Source organism: Topomyia yanbarensis, chromosome 2 (assembly GCF_030247195.1).
Source record: "Topomyia yanbarensis strain Yona2022 chromosome 2, ASM3024719v1, whole genome shotgun sequence".
Classification (NCBI taxonomy): Eukaryota; Metazoa; Arthropoda; class Insecta; order Diptera; family Culicidae; genus Topomyia; species Topomyia yanbarensis.
In genome coordinates, this window is record NC_080671.1 from 12,986,141 (window position 1) to 13,001,746 (window position 15,606).

At 39.7% G+C, this 15,606-nt stretch overlaps 3 protein-coding genes across 7 annotated transcripts in view; 2 read left to right on the forward strand and 1 right to left on the reverse strand.

The window, feature by feature from the left end:
* The window catches only part of LOC131684048 (nipped-B protein), a 42,507-nt gene extending 35,507 nt beyond the window's left edge, over window positions 1–7,000 (forward strand). For all 5 annotated transcript variants that reach the window (XM_058966572.1, XM_058966568.1, XM_058966567.1 and 2 more), the window contains 10 exons: window positions 2,668–2,961; window positions 3,030–3,205; window positions 3,269–3,444; window positions 3,504–3,779; window positions 3,841–4,076; window positions 4,140–4,291; window positions 4,356–4,666; window positions 4,738–4,903; window positions 4,970–5,147; window positions 5,344–7,000. In XM_058966572.1, the coding sequence (XP_058822555.1) occupies window positions 2,668–2,961; window positions 3,030–3,205; window positions 3,269–3,444; window positions 3,504–3,779; window positions 3,841–4,076; window positions 4,140–4,291; window positions 4,356–4,666; window positions 4,738–4,903; window positions 4,970–5,147; window positions 5,344–5,739 (2,361 nt within the window). In that variant the 3' untranslated portion in view covers window positions 5,740–7,000. The remainder of the gene's footprint in view (window positions 1–2,667; window positions 2,962–3,029; window positions 3,206–3,268; window positions 3,445–3,503; window positions 3,780–3,840; window positions 4,077–4,139; window positions 4,292–4,355; window positions 4,667–4,737; window positions 4,904–4,969; window positions 5,148–5,343) is intronic.
* Window positions 7,001–7,470: 470 nt separating this feature from the next.
* Window positions 7,471–9,181, reverse strand: LOC131684049 (protein ABHD11-like). The gene is made up of 4 exons (XM_058966573.1): window positions 8,775–9,181; window positions 8,543–8,716; window positions 8,119–8,489; window positions 7,471–8,058 (listed from the first exon to the last, which is right to left on the reverse strand). Exons 1-4 carry the CDS (start codon window positions 9,015–9,017, stop codon window positions 7,914–7,916), a joined length of 933 nt encoding a protein of 310 aa, XP_058822556.1. The 5' UTR covers window positions 9,018–9,181; the 3' UTR covers window positions 7,471–7,913.
* A 4,967-nt stretch (window positions 9,182–14,148) lies between these two features.
* LOC131684051 (derlin-1) lies at window positions 14,149–15,606 on the forward strand. The gene is made up of 5 exons (XM_058966575.1): window positions 14,149–14,496; window positions 14,567–14,770; window positions 14,833–14,981; window positions 15,047–15,157; window positions 15,215–15,606. The coding sequence occupies exons 1-5, from the start codon at window positions 14,344–14,346 to the stop codon at window positions 15,366–15,368; spliced, it is 771 nt and encodes a 256-aa protein (XP_058822558.1). The 5' UTR covers window positions 14,149–14,343; the 3' UTR covers window positions 15,369–15,606.

The window sequence follows — 15,606 nt, forward strand, 5'->3', positions numbered from 1 at the left end:
TATTCTAATTGTCTCCAATCGATTTTGTGAACTTTTTATATAAGAAATATTAATTGGTCAGTTTTACTCAACTTTCTTCCGAGATATATATTATATACCGTGCGGTCGTTGTAAATACTATAAATAAATTTTTCACGTTTTTTCATAAAAAAACACTTTTCTTGATAAACGTCATCTAGCCTTTTCAAAAAAAGTCGCGTTTAGGGTTCATTTTTTTCCACTGTGCAAAAAAGGACCAAAGAGCGACTGAAAGATACAACAAATCACTGATCACTGCGACAAAGCAAAAATAGCCACCAAACTGTTCAAAGGACAGAAAATCAAAGCGGAATATAGTAACCATTCTTGGAAGTAAAATTTCCTGCAAACGTTGGTGAAATAATACCAAGGATTAAACATATTGTACCCGGACGAATACAAATCAAAAGGAGCAGCAACAGCTACGTCTCCACGCTTCAAGATTATTCAAATTTCTCCATCACCGATACGGAACTACTGGGTATCCTATACTGCCCATAATCGCAAGTCAGTCCCATGTTCTATGGGATTCCCTATCTACATGGGACTGACTTTCGGTTATAGGCGGTATACTGTCCATAAAAGCATAAGAGTTCTATATGGATTTTTAGCCGAAAATGAGTAATCTGTTGGTTTGTATTCTGTATCACTACTGAATCACGATGCAGAATTAAGATTACCAGGTTTGTTAAGAAAATATCGAAAAAAATACCAAAACATGGTTGTCCCATCTATAAGACTCCATGAAAATTATCAGCGATATTCTCGGCTTGCTGTTTTTCAATATGGGACTCATATACTTTTATGGGCAGTATAGAGGATAAGGAAAAAAATCGGTCAACCAGTGATTCTGAGAGACGCTTTCGGAACATGCCAAACTCTGCCAAACGATTCTAGGTAATGACAACTAGACAGCAATGACCTGGAAGGAAGTGAAGGTAACCAGAGCCAATGACATCAGAATCTAAAGGATACCCAGCAATGAAGGTATCGCCGGAACCAAAAGAGCAGACGCGGAAGCAGTAGCAGCTGGGAATGGAACCCAAAATGTATTCAAATCGTTCATTCTTTGGAACCCCTTAAAGCTCACTGAAAAGGAGATCTGAGATGACTGGAAGAGAGAATATCAAAAAATCTCACAAGAAAAAGGAATCACTCACTTCCAGCTCTTGACTTTACCGATATGGTGGCACGGCTTGAACTTGACAACAGAACAAAAACGAATCATAAGCCGAATCCGATTGAGAAGACATACACTAACCAAGGACCAACTGAAATGAAGGGGAAAACCTTAACTATTAACTTTACGACTGCCCCAAACACAAAACATACAGAGCTGAATACCACCTACCTCAATACTTTGAACCTCTTTGAATCCTGCAACAAAACGTAGAAAGCGAGTGTAAACTGATTACCCAATTCATAAAAACAATTAAACTACAAATATAAACACCAATCAGAACAAAAATATAAGGTGAAAGTCTTCGGTTGAACCTCGAGTATCAGCCTATCCTCCGCAAACCATCCTGCGTCGGGATGAACCGAACACGGTCTTTTACTTCAAACGATAACGCAAAATTTATTTGCATAGTTTTATTAGGGTGACCATATTCTGGTTTTTAATGAGCTATCGTTGTCCTGGGAGTGTCGAGGAAAACCGTTTGATTTGTCCTGTGTTTTCCTCTCTAAGCCTACAATGTTTTTGTCATTCAGGCTTCGCTTTATTAACTCTGGTCCACGTCGCTGTTACGGCCGACAGCAACCACAACTGCGTCGTAAATTCACTCTCAGGCAGAGTACGAGAAAAAAACCTAGTACACTCGAATGCATAATGCATATACAGTCATTCTGTTTTAATGAACTTGTAATTAGAAATTGAAATGGTCTAGCCCAAATTCTTTCAAAAAAAAAAACGCCAAAGAAGGCTATTAATATCACAGGGTCTTAGAATTTTAGCTTGCCCGTTTGATGGTTATAGAAAGACGATCAACATGGCTTCTTGCCTGGGCGTTGACTACCGAATAATCTGACGTATCTAACATCCAACATAACAGGAAGTATGCAACGTCGCGACCACTGATATTATTTACACCGAGCTATCTGCCACTTTTGATAGAGCAAACTACGATAAAACAATGACTAAACCGGAGAATTTTGGAATCAAAGGTCAACTGATCTAGAGATAATGGTTGTCATTGAAAATTACTAGGCACCTACATTTACTCGCCAGGAATAGCCCAGGGGAGCTACTTGTAACCATTAATGTTTTTCCTTTACTTGAATGATGAGTATTTAGTGCTGAAGACCGGTCCTTCGCAGATTATCTCAAAATATTATTCCAAAACAGCTTCAAACCTTCGCTGATTGTGGTGTAGCAAGGGTCGCGCGTGTAGATCCGAAGAAGTGCTCGGTAATCGAATTCTCACGAAATACATTCTGACAGAGATCTGTATGCCAGAACTCCAGAAACTTTTATGACGTTTGAGCGAGTGGCAACATTGTGACCTTATATGGACACCTTATTTTACATTGAAAAGGAAAAGAAGAAATATGTTAAAATTGCCGATAATTGAAATAAGGATAGAATTTAATTGAACTTTATTCCTCACGTTTTTAATTCATTATACAAATCAATATTTTAACTCACAGATATTCGAACCAAAAGAGAGCAAGGAGGATGCCAAAGCGAAAAAGGAAATCCCGAAAACACTGATCAAAGCCTGCCAGCAGATCGTCGACGGTCTGGTGGATGCGACGATGAAACTGGAGAGCTCCGAGAACAAGAAGCTGGTCGGTTGTATTACCGCGTTGCATCTTTTCGCCAAAATACAACCGCAGCTACTGGTGAATCATGCGATGACGCTGGAACCGTATCTCAACATACGCTGCCAGAATGCCATTAACTACAAATTTATCAGCAGCGTGGCGGAAATTTTGGAGCAGGTGGGATAACGTGTAGTTAATTGAAAGGAGGGGTGGTTGCTTATCGGGAATGTTTTTCTCTTCAACAGGTGGTTCCTCTGATGGAGCATCCCAGCGAAATTTTCCTTGCTGATCTGGAGTCGCATCTGATGATGCTGGTGGTAACACAAAGCCAGGCAGTAGTGCTTAGTTGTGTCTCCTGTCTGTCGGCGGTTGTAAATAGAATTACCAAGAACTATACCTTAATACGGGACTGTTTCTCCAAGTATGTTAAACGTTATTGGGGTTTCATAGAACAGCTAATTTAAACGTATTGGAAATATTTTAGGTTTTATTATAAGGGCTTAGTATCCAGCAAGGAAAAATTAATTAGTGACCCATCGATACCAATTGAAATGTTGTACAGGCCACAGTTCCGACGAAGCATCTACACAGTGGGCTTGATTATGCGGTATTTCGATTTCAAACAACCGGATGTGTACGGTGGTGCTGAAGATGCGCAAGGTATTTATCGTTGTGGTTACCTTTGTGCACGTCTGTGCATCTAATATCGTTCTCCCTAGGAGCCCTGCCGGCCAGTATCTGCGAAGAGGTTTACAATACGCTGGCGTTTTTTCTATCATGTAGTCATAGTGAAATCTGCAAAGAGACTCTTCTATCGATGGGTAACTTTTGTGTGAAGAACTACGAATATCTGACCAAAACGGAGCTGCGAGATTACTATAACTATCTACTAACGCAGCAAGAGGTGCTAACAGATATGAAAATTAACGTACTGAAAAATATTCTCATGTATCTGACGGAAGAAGAGAATAAAATGGTTAGGAATGACAAAGAATGTAAGTGGGACAGCATTCGTGTGAGGCTTATCTATATTAAAATTGTATCGTTTCACCACAGGGGCGAAGCAATCGCAAACGGAAGACTTGAAGGAAATGGGGGACGTATCATCAGGTATGGCGAGTAGGGTGATTCAAATCTATCTTAAGGAAATTCTGCGGAGTTTTTTGCATCGTGATACCGGCGTGCGGATGTGGGCGATGCGAGTGGTCGAGATTGTGCTGCGGCAAGGTCTGGTACATCCAGTACAAATAGTTCCTTATCTAATATGTCTAAGTACGGACCCGGAGAAAGAGGTATGGTGTTGGTTTTTTATTTGGTGAATGCCATAAATCGGTATTTTCCCCCTTAATTCGTAGGTTGCACATAGTGCAGATCGTCATCTCCAGGAGATCGACAAGCAGTATCCAGGATTTGTAAATATGAAATCTCACGCCGGTATGCAGTACTCGTATGAACTGCAAGTCTTGCTACAGACGCATGACGACAATAGTATAGTTAGAGGTTATAGGTAAATCTAATTTTACCGTAGAGAGATGTACTAAATATTAATTCAATTTATGTTTTTTTTTCAGAATCAAAGACCCCCAGGAGCCACCGAGTGCGATGAACGGTTTCTTGTACACGTTGCTACGTAATACCAAACCCCAAAGGCGGGCGTTAGTTCAGTCCATCACGAAACAATTCGATGATGGTAAAATTTCGCTGAAGCAGATGCTCTACTTGGCGGACAATCTAGCGTACTTTCCGTATGTGGTGCAGGACGAGCCATTGTATATAATCCATCATATTGATGTGCTAATCTCCGTTACCGGTACTAACCTGCTGGCCACGTTCCGGGAAGGACTCAAACCTCCGCCTGGCGCGGAAAACAATCCCGATCAGAGTAAATATTTCCCATGCTTGATCAGATTCCCCATGGTTTGACCTTTTTGTTTGTTCTACATAACGAAACAGAACCAAATCCCCTGGAAGATGACGACGATGACGATCAGGATGTAATACTCGGTCGACTACCGGAGGACACAACTGATCTACAGAACTGTATCACCTCAGCACAAGGATGTATGCTTCTGTTAATACTCAAGCAGCATTTAAAGGACATTTACGGTATCACTGATTGGTGAGTTTCTAGCGTGTGGTGTTGTGTAGTCGATGAATCTAGTTTTATCGTTTTGCTACATTTTAGTAAAATATCTCGATACTCTCCGTCGGAAACGGGTAAAATCTACGACAAAACAATGCAACGAAGATCAAACTCAATGTTCGATCCGAAAGCTACGATCGTTTTGCTCCAAGAGAAACGTTCCGAAGAAGATGTCCACGAGGAGAAGAGCAGGATCGAGCTGGTGCAGCGGTACTTGGATGTAAGTATATTCATCCCCACATGCAACCTCAACTCATGCCGCAACGTAAAAAATAGCACATCATTGGCTTTCAGAAAATTGTTTAAAATTTCATCAAACATTTTATCTTTCATTAAAATATTCCCGAAAATTTTGCGTGAATAGTATGTGAACCATATAAATTGAATCATATTTCGTAACTTTTCTCTCTTCCCAGTTCAAGCAACTAATGCTACGGCTCGATCCGGACGATCCCGACTTGCTGGATGATGATGATCGATTACCGGCGAAGGGTTCGGAACCTAACTCAACCACAACTACCCCCGTGAAGCAACCTGGCGCAGCGGATGAACCCGGCGCCAACAGTATCCCGGCCAGCAACGACACGGGGAACGGTGGCCATGTGGCCAACAATGTACATAACACTGCCTCCAGCGGCAGTAGTATACCGCACATCAGTCGAACGCCAAAATCATCGTCACGGTCGGCCACGGCGAATGCGTCCACAGTTACCCGAAAAACTCTGCCATCGCGAAGTGCACGTAAAAAGCGACGGAAAATTTCCAGCTCCGAGGAGGAAGATAGTGACGGCAGCGATATGGACTATGATTAAACGTCCTATCCAAGGTATAATGGCGAAGAAAGGACACGCGCAGTGGCGCGGGCATGAATGGTGGTAAATACCAATGAGTAAGTCCAAGGTTTTTCCCTCATCTAACAGACAGGCAAATCCTTTATTGAAGATTGAAACCCAAGGCCATAATACAAAAGAAGCAAAAGCCGACAATATGATATAAAAGGCCCTATGAATGTGTAATCGATATCCTTTAGGTCCCACCGGGTCATCACAGACGAGGACCCGATCTGTATTGAGACGTTTCTGTAGCACTTCCGCGTAGTATTGTTTCTCGCAAACTTATTGTGTGATTACTGTTTGTTCGAACTCCTCATGTCCGTTTTCCTTTCCTCCAGCTATCAATCCACCGTAGATGTAGAGATCAAACAATGTATTTGTTTTAATTATCCAAAAAATTATAAAATACTACAAAAAAAGAAGAAACAGAAAACTTTTTTCGATACCAGTATATTTAACTCTAATATATATTAAACATAAAAACAATGGAAAAGAACTGTGAAATAAATGTAAGAACGTCAAAAAAAAAGAGTCAACTTTTACACATTACGGAGTCAAAATCGCAGAGAAAAAGATATTAACATGTAGGCAAAATTTAGTATGGTGATAAATCGAAGAACAAAGGAAATGTTTTGTGTCTGGGATATAATAGAGACTTAATCGAGGTGTTACTGCTTTATTGTGTTGGCAGTGACGTCCAAACGTGCGCCATCTAATTCACGTTATCGAAATAGGGCGAAACAATATTGAGTCGGAGTCTGGGTAGGCAAAATACTGTACTGCCCAGAGAAGAAACAAAAAGATGTTTTATGAGATATTTAACTAATTTGAGATAAGTTGAAGTAGTGGAACAATACACAAAAAACGGATCTAGGTATTCAGTCATGGTCACCAGTTCTGCGCGAGGAATGTGAGAGTATTTAATTTATTGGAAAAATGGATTAAAAATTGACGAACGAGGTGTGTGAAAGAATTCATACTATTCGAGAGACTACGAATATCGCGAACAAAGGAAGAAGATGCAAAGGCATTCAAGGCAAATTGTATAAAAAGTTTTATTGTAAAGCGTAGATGTTGGACGAAACCATAAAAAGGAGGAACCGCGTTGTAAGGAACTAAAAAACCGTCTGGAATCTTTCAGCTTTGTATAGTCTCCGACGATGGAAATAATGAGTGTTTGGGTGTGTTTGTGGTTGTAAATTTTTGTAAATATAGGATATTTTTCTTATTTTCATGTCAATGGTGAGAGAAATTTAGACACTGAACGTTCTGAAAATTAACAACGTTTCGAAATAAAGCAAACAAAATCAAGAGCAAATGAGAGTAAAAGGCAGAGACTTTATTTAAAGTGTTTTTAGATAAATTATTTATATAAAAAAGAGCTAAAAACAAGAAAAAAAAACTAAAATCCAGATGAATTTGTAATTAAATTTAGGCATAAGGTAAAACAAAACAACACAAGATTAAGAAACAAACACATGTTTGAAATGGTGTATAATCGAAAGATCTTTTTTTTCTTACTTTTTTGTTTTTATTTTAATATAATTTAAATAAAAGTCAAAAAAGGAAAAAAAAATACAAAGTAAAACTTGTAGATAATTAATAAGAAGATTTATATTGTAGACAAAGCAGCCGAAATGCCGTGAGATTTTATGTTAAAAGTGTCTGAGTAGATCATCATCATAATTGATGTAACGAGTGAAAGAAAGATTCTATTCAAAGAAATAATTTATTTCATTTTGCTATGGCTTCTTTTTGAATAATTGATAAATTTAAATCTGACGGATTTAAAGCAGGGTATAAGAAGCAATGAATGCTGCTCTCTGTTTACTTTCGCTTTCGATTATTACGGATTTATCACATTACTTTCCATTGATATTCCTGCGTCGATCGAAAGACGGTTGTTGTAGCTAACAGACAGTTAAAAAATCAAAAGGATAACAAGAAAAACTGTTACCTAACTGCCTGTTATTTTAACAGCCCACTAAAATATTTTCTTCGGGAAAAAATGGTCAATTTTGCACCACTGCAGTTTTCTAAACACTATTATATTGGGCATCCGGTTTTTTTTTATTATACTGTTCTCCACGTTTCAAAAAGTTCACAAAGCAACTACAAGTCTTGACTAGTAACTGCCTATCACATTCCGTTTACTACGGAGATTCTTCATTCAGAAAGTTCAAAACCAATCCAGCGAATTCAGTCGATTTTTCACTGTGCACCCAATGTCCCGCTCCTTCGATCACCTTAATTTCCGAATTCGGGAAAAGCTTCTTTATAACGGGAATATCAGATTTACTGAAAATAAAAAGCTGTTAACTTTACAGTTCGGATTGTTATTCCAACCATTCACCGCACTTTATATAATCCGATCGTCCACCAGCGATAAACAGCGTCGGTCCCTCGAAGCGTAGCTCCCCTACATCGGGAAAGGTTGCTACACCTGACTCGTAGTCACGTTCCAGTGTATCTAGATTGATTCTCCACCGAAAGGAACCATCTTCCTCCGATTTGATTAGATTCGTGATGAGAAAATCTCGCAACGACTTGACGTCAATGATTTTAGCCAACTGCTGATCGGCTATTTTACGCGCTTGATGAATCGTATTGTTGGCAGGAATTTGAATGTGTTTCATCGACTGCAGAAATAGTGGGATGTCGGTGTTACTGGTTCCGAGACCAGTTGTGGGGGATATATCCACGATTATGGCTCGGTCAATCAAATGGGGCTGAAATACGAAAGTTAAGTTAAAATGAAAAAGTGCAGATGACGAGGAATTACGTATTTTAAAGCCATGAGCATGGTGGCTCGTCCTCCCATGCTGTGGCCAATTATCGATGCTTTCTCGATGTTGAGTTTTTTGTAGAGTGCTACCATATCGGCGACCATGTGTTCGTAGGAGTGCACAGCTGTATGCGGGCTGTCTCCATGGTTTCGTGCGTCTACTGAATAGATCTATGAGCGAATTCAATTTTCTAGTTAATACTGGAACAAAATATTACGAAGTTTTTACCTTTCTAGTGGGTTTGGTCTTCTGGTGGAATGCTTTGGACAGACTGTTCCAGTTGAACTTGGAACCAAACAGTCCGTGTAGAATCAGTACAGGAGCCCCATTCGATTCGCTTTTAACTGTATCGTACGCAATGTAGGACAATTCTACAGGAACAAGGTTACGCAAGACAGACGCGGTGAAAATTGATCGTTTCTTTGGGTGACTACCAGGTGAGATAAAATGTTTCAAAAACGTACGATACATTCCAAAGGAAATAGTTTTACGTTGCCTGATGCTATGTACAATATGAGCACTACGAAATCACAACAAAATTTACATAATACATAACTAATGCTGATTTCGTTTTTAGAGCAGAGTTGCTCTAGGTTCGCTCGGAGCTGTCACTTTTGTATGGAAACTGTAAACATTAGAGCGAACCTAGGGCGACTCGATTCTAAAACCGAAAACAGCATAAAACAATGTTAGACTGACACACTGACTGATAAGAATGCTGGCAGTATAGCCGACATGCAAACCAAATATGCTATACACTGGAAGTAACGACGTGGTACTTTCTAACTTACATAGTTATGGTACACTGAGAAGAAGGACATGGTAACTAACTACCCGGATAGAATTTCACAATAGCATTCACCCTACAAACAATCATAAAACAATAAATATTATAGTTATTACTGTTTCAGTATTGTTCGATGCCCAGTTCTCACAGTAGATTTACAATAAAATTTCATATAACAATAAATTTCACTGTTCAGCAAAAAACTGATACAAGCATTCACGTTAAATTTTACTGTTTTCGAGAAAAAATGTATGGAGAAAAATTGATCTTTTTAATGTTAAGATACATAACCACCCCCTTTTTCACTGAAAAAGTCTATTTTACACTGATATTTACTGTAAAAATGTTAAAGATTATTGTTTTTGTATTGCAGCATAACACTAAAACTTAATTGTAAATTAAAATTACTGTACTGTCACAGTGAAAATCATTGTATTGATACTGTACATTTCTATTTGGGTATGCAGTCATGGTAGAAAACACTATTTTAAAGGAATAGTAAAATTTACCATAAGTCACTTTAAATTTACCAGTGTTTGCTTGAAACTACCATGTGGATTGGAGAAATATGCATGGTAGTTTTTACTTTTTTGCGTGTTTGAGTTAATCTTTATTTCATGGTTAAAATAACTACTAAACTTTTTAATCTTACTGTGCTTTTCGGCTCGAATTTCTATAGCTCTGCTAAATTTTATTAGCTTTACCACGAACATAGTAATAATGAAAGGATTTACCAGTGTCTTTCAACCGACCACGTTTTTTTTTGAAATTACTATGGACATGGTTCAATTCCTAATGCTAACTATGCTGTGAAAAAAACTCTCCGCGTGTATAAACAAACGGATGTCGATATTTAAATGGAACAAAGCTGAATGAAGTGGGTTAGTCCCTTAGTCCCCCCATCACAGTCGAGCCATTCCTGCCAGCGACCAGCAGCCGTCCCGGTCCTGTGGTGGAGTTGGGACGAGGGGTCTTCCGTAAACCTACCTCAGGCAAGTACAATGCATCTGTGAGCTCTTCCTTGCCTCAAAGCTCTTCGATTTCAAGCCTTGGTCAACGACGGGATAAGCTGCTGTTATACCACCAAAATGTTGGCGGTATCAACTCAATCGTCGAGCAATACCGCCTTGCAATATCCGATAAGAATTTTGACATCATTGTCTTCGTCGAAACGTGGTTGAACGATGACACGCTTTCCAGTCTGGTGTTCGGTACTGGATACGAAGTGTTTCGTTGCGACCGGAGCCCTAGCAATAGCCGAAAATTCACCGGAGGCGGCGTATTAATAGCGGTTAATACCAGTTTGAAGGCAAAAACTGTCGAGAAAATTTCTTGGGCTTGCCTAGAGCAGGTTTGGACGATTATCGAGCTTGGCGACCGTAACTTATACTTGTGTGCGTTGTATGTTCCACCCGACCGCGCTCATGATATCGAATATGTTGATGCACACTGCAGCTCACTTTTTACTATCCTCGAAGACGCGAACGCAGTTGATGAGATCATGGTACTAGGAGATTTTAATCTTCCTACCATTTCATGGAAGTCTTCGCGCAACGGATTCCTTTATCCGGATTCGGACCATTCCGTACTCCACCCAGCTGCAGTGAGGCTACTTGACAGCTACAGCTCAGCCACGTTACTACCAATCAATTCTATTGCCAATGAAAATAGCCGCCATCTCGATCTTTGTTTTGCCAGCGATCAGGTTTCCGCCACATCAATAGTGATGGCGCCCTCTCCTCTAGTAAAACCAGTGATGCATCATCCTCTATTGATCGCTACGATTGATACCACTGTGGTGCATGATTTCGATATTGCACCACATTCTGTCACCTACGATTTCCGTAAAGCCGACCATCGCAGTATCGCAGACCTTTTTTCCACCATCGATTGGGAAAATATTTTGGACCTCGAAGATGTCGAATCCGCAGTCCAAACTTTTTCCAACGTTCTGGCGTACGTTATTGACAGGTACGTTCAGAAGAAAGTTCACCATCGATAAACCGGCCCTCCATGGCAAACGAGTACATTGCGACGGTTGAAGTCTATTAAGAGAGCTGCCCTGCGGAGGTTTACCAAGTATCGTACAATATCACTCAGAGACTATTACGTCAGTCTCAACCATGCGTACAAACGAGCCAGTCAAAACTGTTTCTATCGATATCAGCAAAATATTCAGCGTAATCTCAAGTCGCATCCTAAACGTTTCTGGAAATATGTAAACGAGCAGCGCAAGGAATCTGGACTGCCGTCGTCTATGACTTTCAATGGTAACACAGCTTCCACATCACGAGATACATGTGCACTTTTTTCGGAAAACACAGATGAGGAATTAACTATTGAGCAAATCGAACTCGCTGCTAGCAGAGCTCCACTTGTGGGTCAAACTCTGAGTGCTATCGATGTCAACGCAACGATGATTACCAGAGCTTCCTCTCGACTTAAGTCATCCTTCAATCCGGGACCCGACGGGTTCCCCTCCGCTTTTCTGATAAGGCACATTGAAGTTTTGGTTAATCCGCTTCTTCACATCTTTCGAACATCTATTGACAGAGGTATTTTTCCATCTTGCTGGAAATCAGCGAACATGTTCCCAGTACATAAAAAGGGAAATAAGCGAGACTATATAATAACTACCGTGGAATAACTTCATTGAGTGCTGTCTCGAAGTTGTTCGAGCTTGTGATTATGGAACCTCTTCAGGCTCACTGTAAGCAGTACCTAAGTGACGATCAACACGGCTTCACGTCTGGACGGTCAACTACGTCTAACCTATTATGTTTAACATCCTTCATAACAGAGAGTATGGAACATCGCGCTCAAACCGACGTTGTTTACACCGACGTTGTTTACACCGACTTATCTGCCGCTTTTGACAAGATAAACCACGATATCTCAATAGCAAAAATGGAGAGATTTGGAATTAATGGTAGTATTTTGCAATGGTTTCGATCCTATCTCACTGACCGAGAGATAGCGGTTGTCATCGGAGAATGCCAGGCCCCTGCATTCTCTTCTACATCTGGAATACCTCAAGGAAGCCACTTGGGACCGTTGATGTTTCTGATATACTTCAATGATGTACATCTAATTTTGAAGACTCCACGATTATCGTTCGCAGATGACCTCAAGATTTTTCGCCTAATTCGTTCAATTGAAGATTGCAGAGTTCTCCAACAGCAGCTTCAAGTCCTTGCTGATTGGTGCAATACGAACCGCATGTATGTAAACCCGAAGAAGTGCTCGGTAATATCTTTTTCACGGAAGAAGGATTCGATTTATTTTAACTACCGTCTACTAGAGACAGAAATCGAACGTGTCAGTCACGTGAAGGATCTGGGAGTGATTCTGGATTCTCAACTTACGTTTAAACAACACGTATCCTATGCAGTAGGTAAAGCGTCTCGAGCACTGGGATGCATATTCAGGATAGCCAAAAACTTTACGGATGTTTATTGTCTCAAATCGCTGCACTGCTCTTTATCCCGGTCAATTCTAGAATATTACCCTGAAGTGTGGAGCCCGAACTATAATAATGGCGTTGAACGAATTGAAAGTGTGCAGCGACGCTTTTTACGTTTCGCGCTCCGTAGATTACCGTGGAGAGATCCTGTCCGACTACCTAGCTATGAAAACCGATGTCAGCTGATTCAACTAGAGCCCCTACATGTTCGAAGGAATACCGCAAGAGCTTTGTTCATCGCTGACACTCTGCAAGGCCGTATAGATGACCCAGCTATTTTGGACCATTTCAACATAAACGTCGCACCTCGAGCACTACGTAACAACAATATGTTCCGGTTGCCATTCCGACGCACAAATTATAGTATGTATGAAGCCATCACTGGTCTGCAACGAATTTTCAACCAGGTAGCTTCAGCATTTGATTTCAACGTTTCTCAACATACTCTGCGTGTACGTTTCTCCAGATTGTTTAATAATTTCGTTAACAACACTTGACCGTTTTATTCTTTGTTTATAGTTATTGTATGATTATTGTTTTTATGTGCGACTTGAGTATTAGAAATAAGATTAGTTTTTAGGCTAGCATCATTGGGGCTTTGATATGCCTGTTGATGTATTAAACAAAATAAACAAATAAACAAAAGATGGATATAATAGTTAATGAGCACGTTTCAGATCCGCAATGGTAAGTATTACAGGAATAAGGTATGACACTAAAAATATAATCCGATATTTTTAATAATTTCATTTTCCATCCGCTAGAAATCAACTGACAGAACTTCATGAACTAGTTAGTGACGCGATATCTGCTTCCACCGAGTGCTACAAATAGGTTGATCGATAATTTTGTGGAGCATAATTAAAAGGAAAATATGATCATTATAAATTCATTAAGTGTGAATTAATAAAAGAACACGACAAAATGTTTTAAATTTAATTAAAAAATATCGTAAATACTATAATATTACTATAACATAGTAAACACCATTAGTAATTTTCACCAGTTAACAATTTTCAAAATAACCATGTTTATGGACGAAAATGGAGGCATAATAAAATATACCACCATGAAATAGTAACAAATACCATGTTTCTATGCCGGAATAAACATGGTAAAAATGACAGGAATCATACTCAGGTCAAGCATGATATATTGTCTACCAAAATTCACTGGTACAGTCTTTTTAATTTACTCTAATATAGTAGTTTTTACCACGATCTTTGTTTCAGACGAAAAAAATAATTGTTTTTTCTCAGTGTACGCACTTTTCTGATCTGACAGCATATTCTAGTACTATCAAATTCGTCCCTGTTGCAATTTTACTGACTGTCATCGGAATTCTGCTTCACACTCTTGCGTATCATTGTCGTACACGTATTATTTCCAAAATCAAAATAAACCTCGCAAAATTTTCGAATTACATTGCTTAAAAATTGTGAAAAACGCATGAAAACACTTCGAATATTGTGAAATTACATACGCAAACGTATACCGTTGGAGACACCGTACCGTTGGTTAAAAGTTAGACTAAAATTACCGGCAAGATGAGCGATATTCAAACATGGTACAAGCAGGTTCCGATTTTCACTCGCATCTGGCTATCAGCAACCGTTGGAATTAGTTTGTTGGCTCGTTTCGGAATCCTGCCACCGCAATATCTGGTCCTTCAGCAATATCCCCTTTTCAGACAACTTCAGGTAAGATCGGCATTACTTGGAACTCGGTTAGCATTTTACTCGAACCTCATTCTGTCTTCTCATCCTTTAGTTATGGCGACCGATGACGGCTGTTTTCTTCTACCCACTCAACCCAGCCACCGGGTTCCATTTCATGTTGAACTGTTTCTTCCTGTACAACTACTCACTTCGGTTAGAGACGGATCACTTTAAGCAGAAACCTGGCGACTATTTCTATCTACTGTGCTTCAACTGGATACTGTGCGTCATTATCGGGTTACTTGTGGATCTGCCGGTGAGTAATGAGTAATGTTGGGCTCAAATAGTTTTTATGTTTAACATCTTTCTCTCCTTCAGATCCTCATGGACCCTATGGTTCTGTCCGTTCTTTATGTGTGGTGCAAACTGAACAAGGATGTGATTGTCAATTTTTGGTTTGGCACTCGCTTTAAAGCCATGTATCTTCCATGGGTTCTACTAGGAATGAATTTAATCCTTTCGTCAGGGTAAGTCTGTCATTTGATGTACTTTGATGATTGTAGCTTAAATTCTTATTCTTTGGGATTCGCAGAAGCATTTTCTCTATTGTCGGAATTCTGGTAGGACATGCGTACTATTTTCTCAAGTTCATTTACCCACAGGAACTGGGTGGTCCCAGTCTACTTGAAACGCCCGCTTTCATGTAAGTACTTACAGAGTTAGAAACAATATAGAAACTGAAACATACGGTAATTTACAGAAAACGATTCATTCCGGACGTTAGTGGAGGTGTGCATGGTTTTGGAGTTCCTCCGGTTGGACAGCGGCCAGTTAATGCGCAACAGCAACCACAAGGCAACGGATTTAGTTTCCGGCACGCCTGGGGTCGTGGACATGTGCTTGGGCGCGAGTAAGGTGAATAAACTGCATTTTCTATCAATATTCGGTGTATGCAAAAAAAAAACAAAACGTTGCCGGTCATTTTCACAAAAAATGTAAATATTGCGAACGCAAATGTGTAGCTTTTCTCATCCCATCAATGTCATAAAACAAATTTATTTTTACTGTGGAGAAAACAATCGTAGCAGATCGGCCTTGTGCAAGGGAATTTATTGACATCTAACGAATATAAAGTAATTATTGTAAAAACGA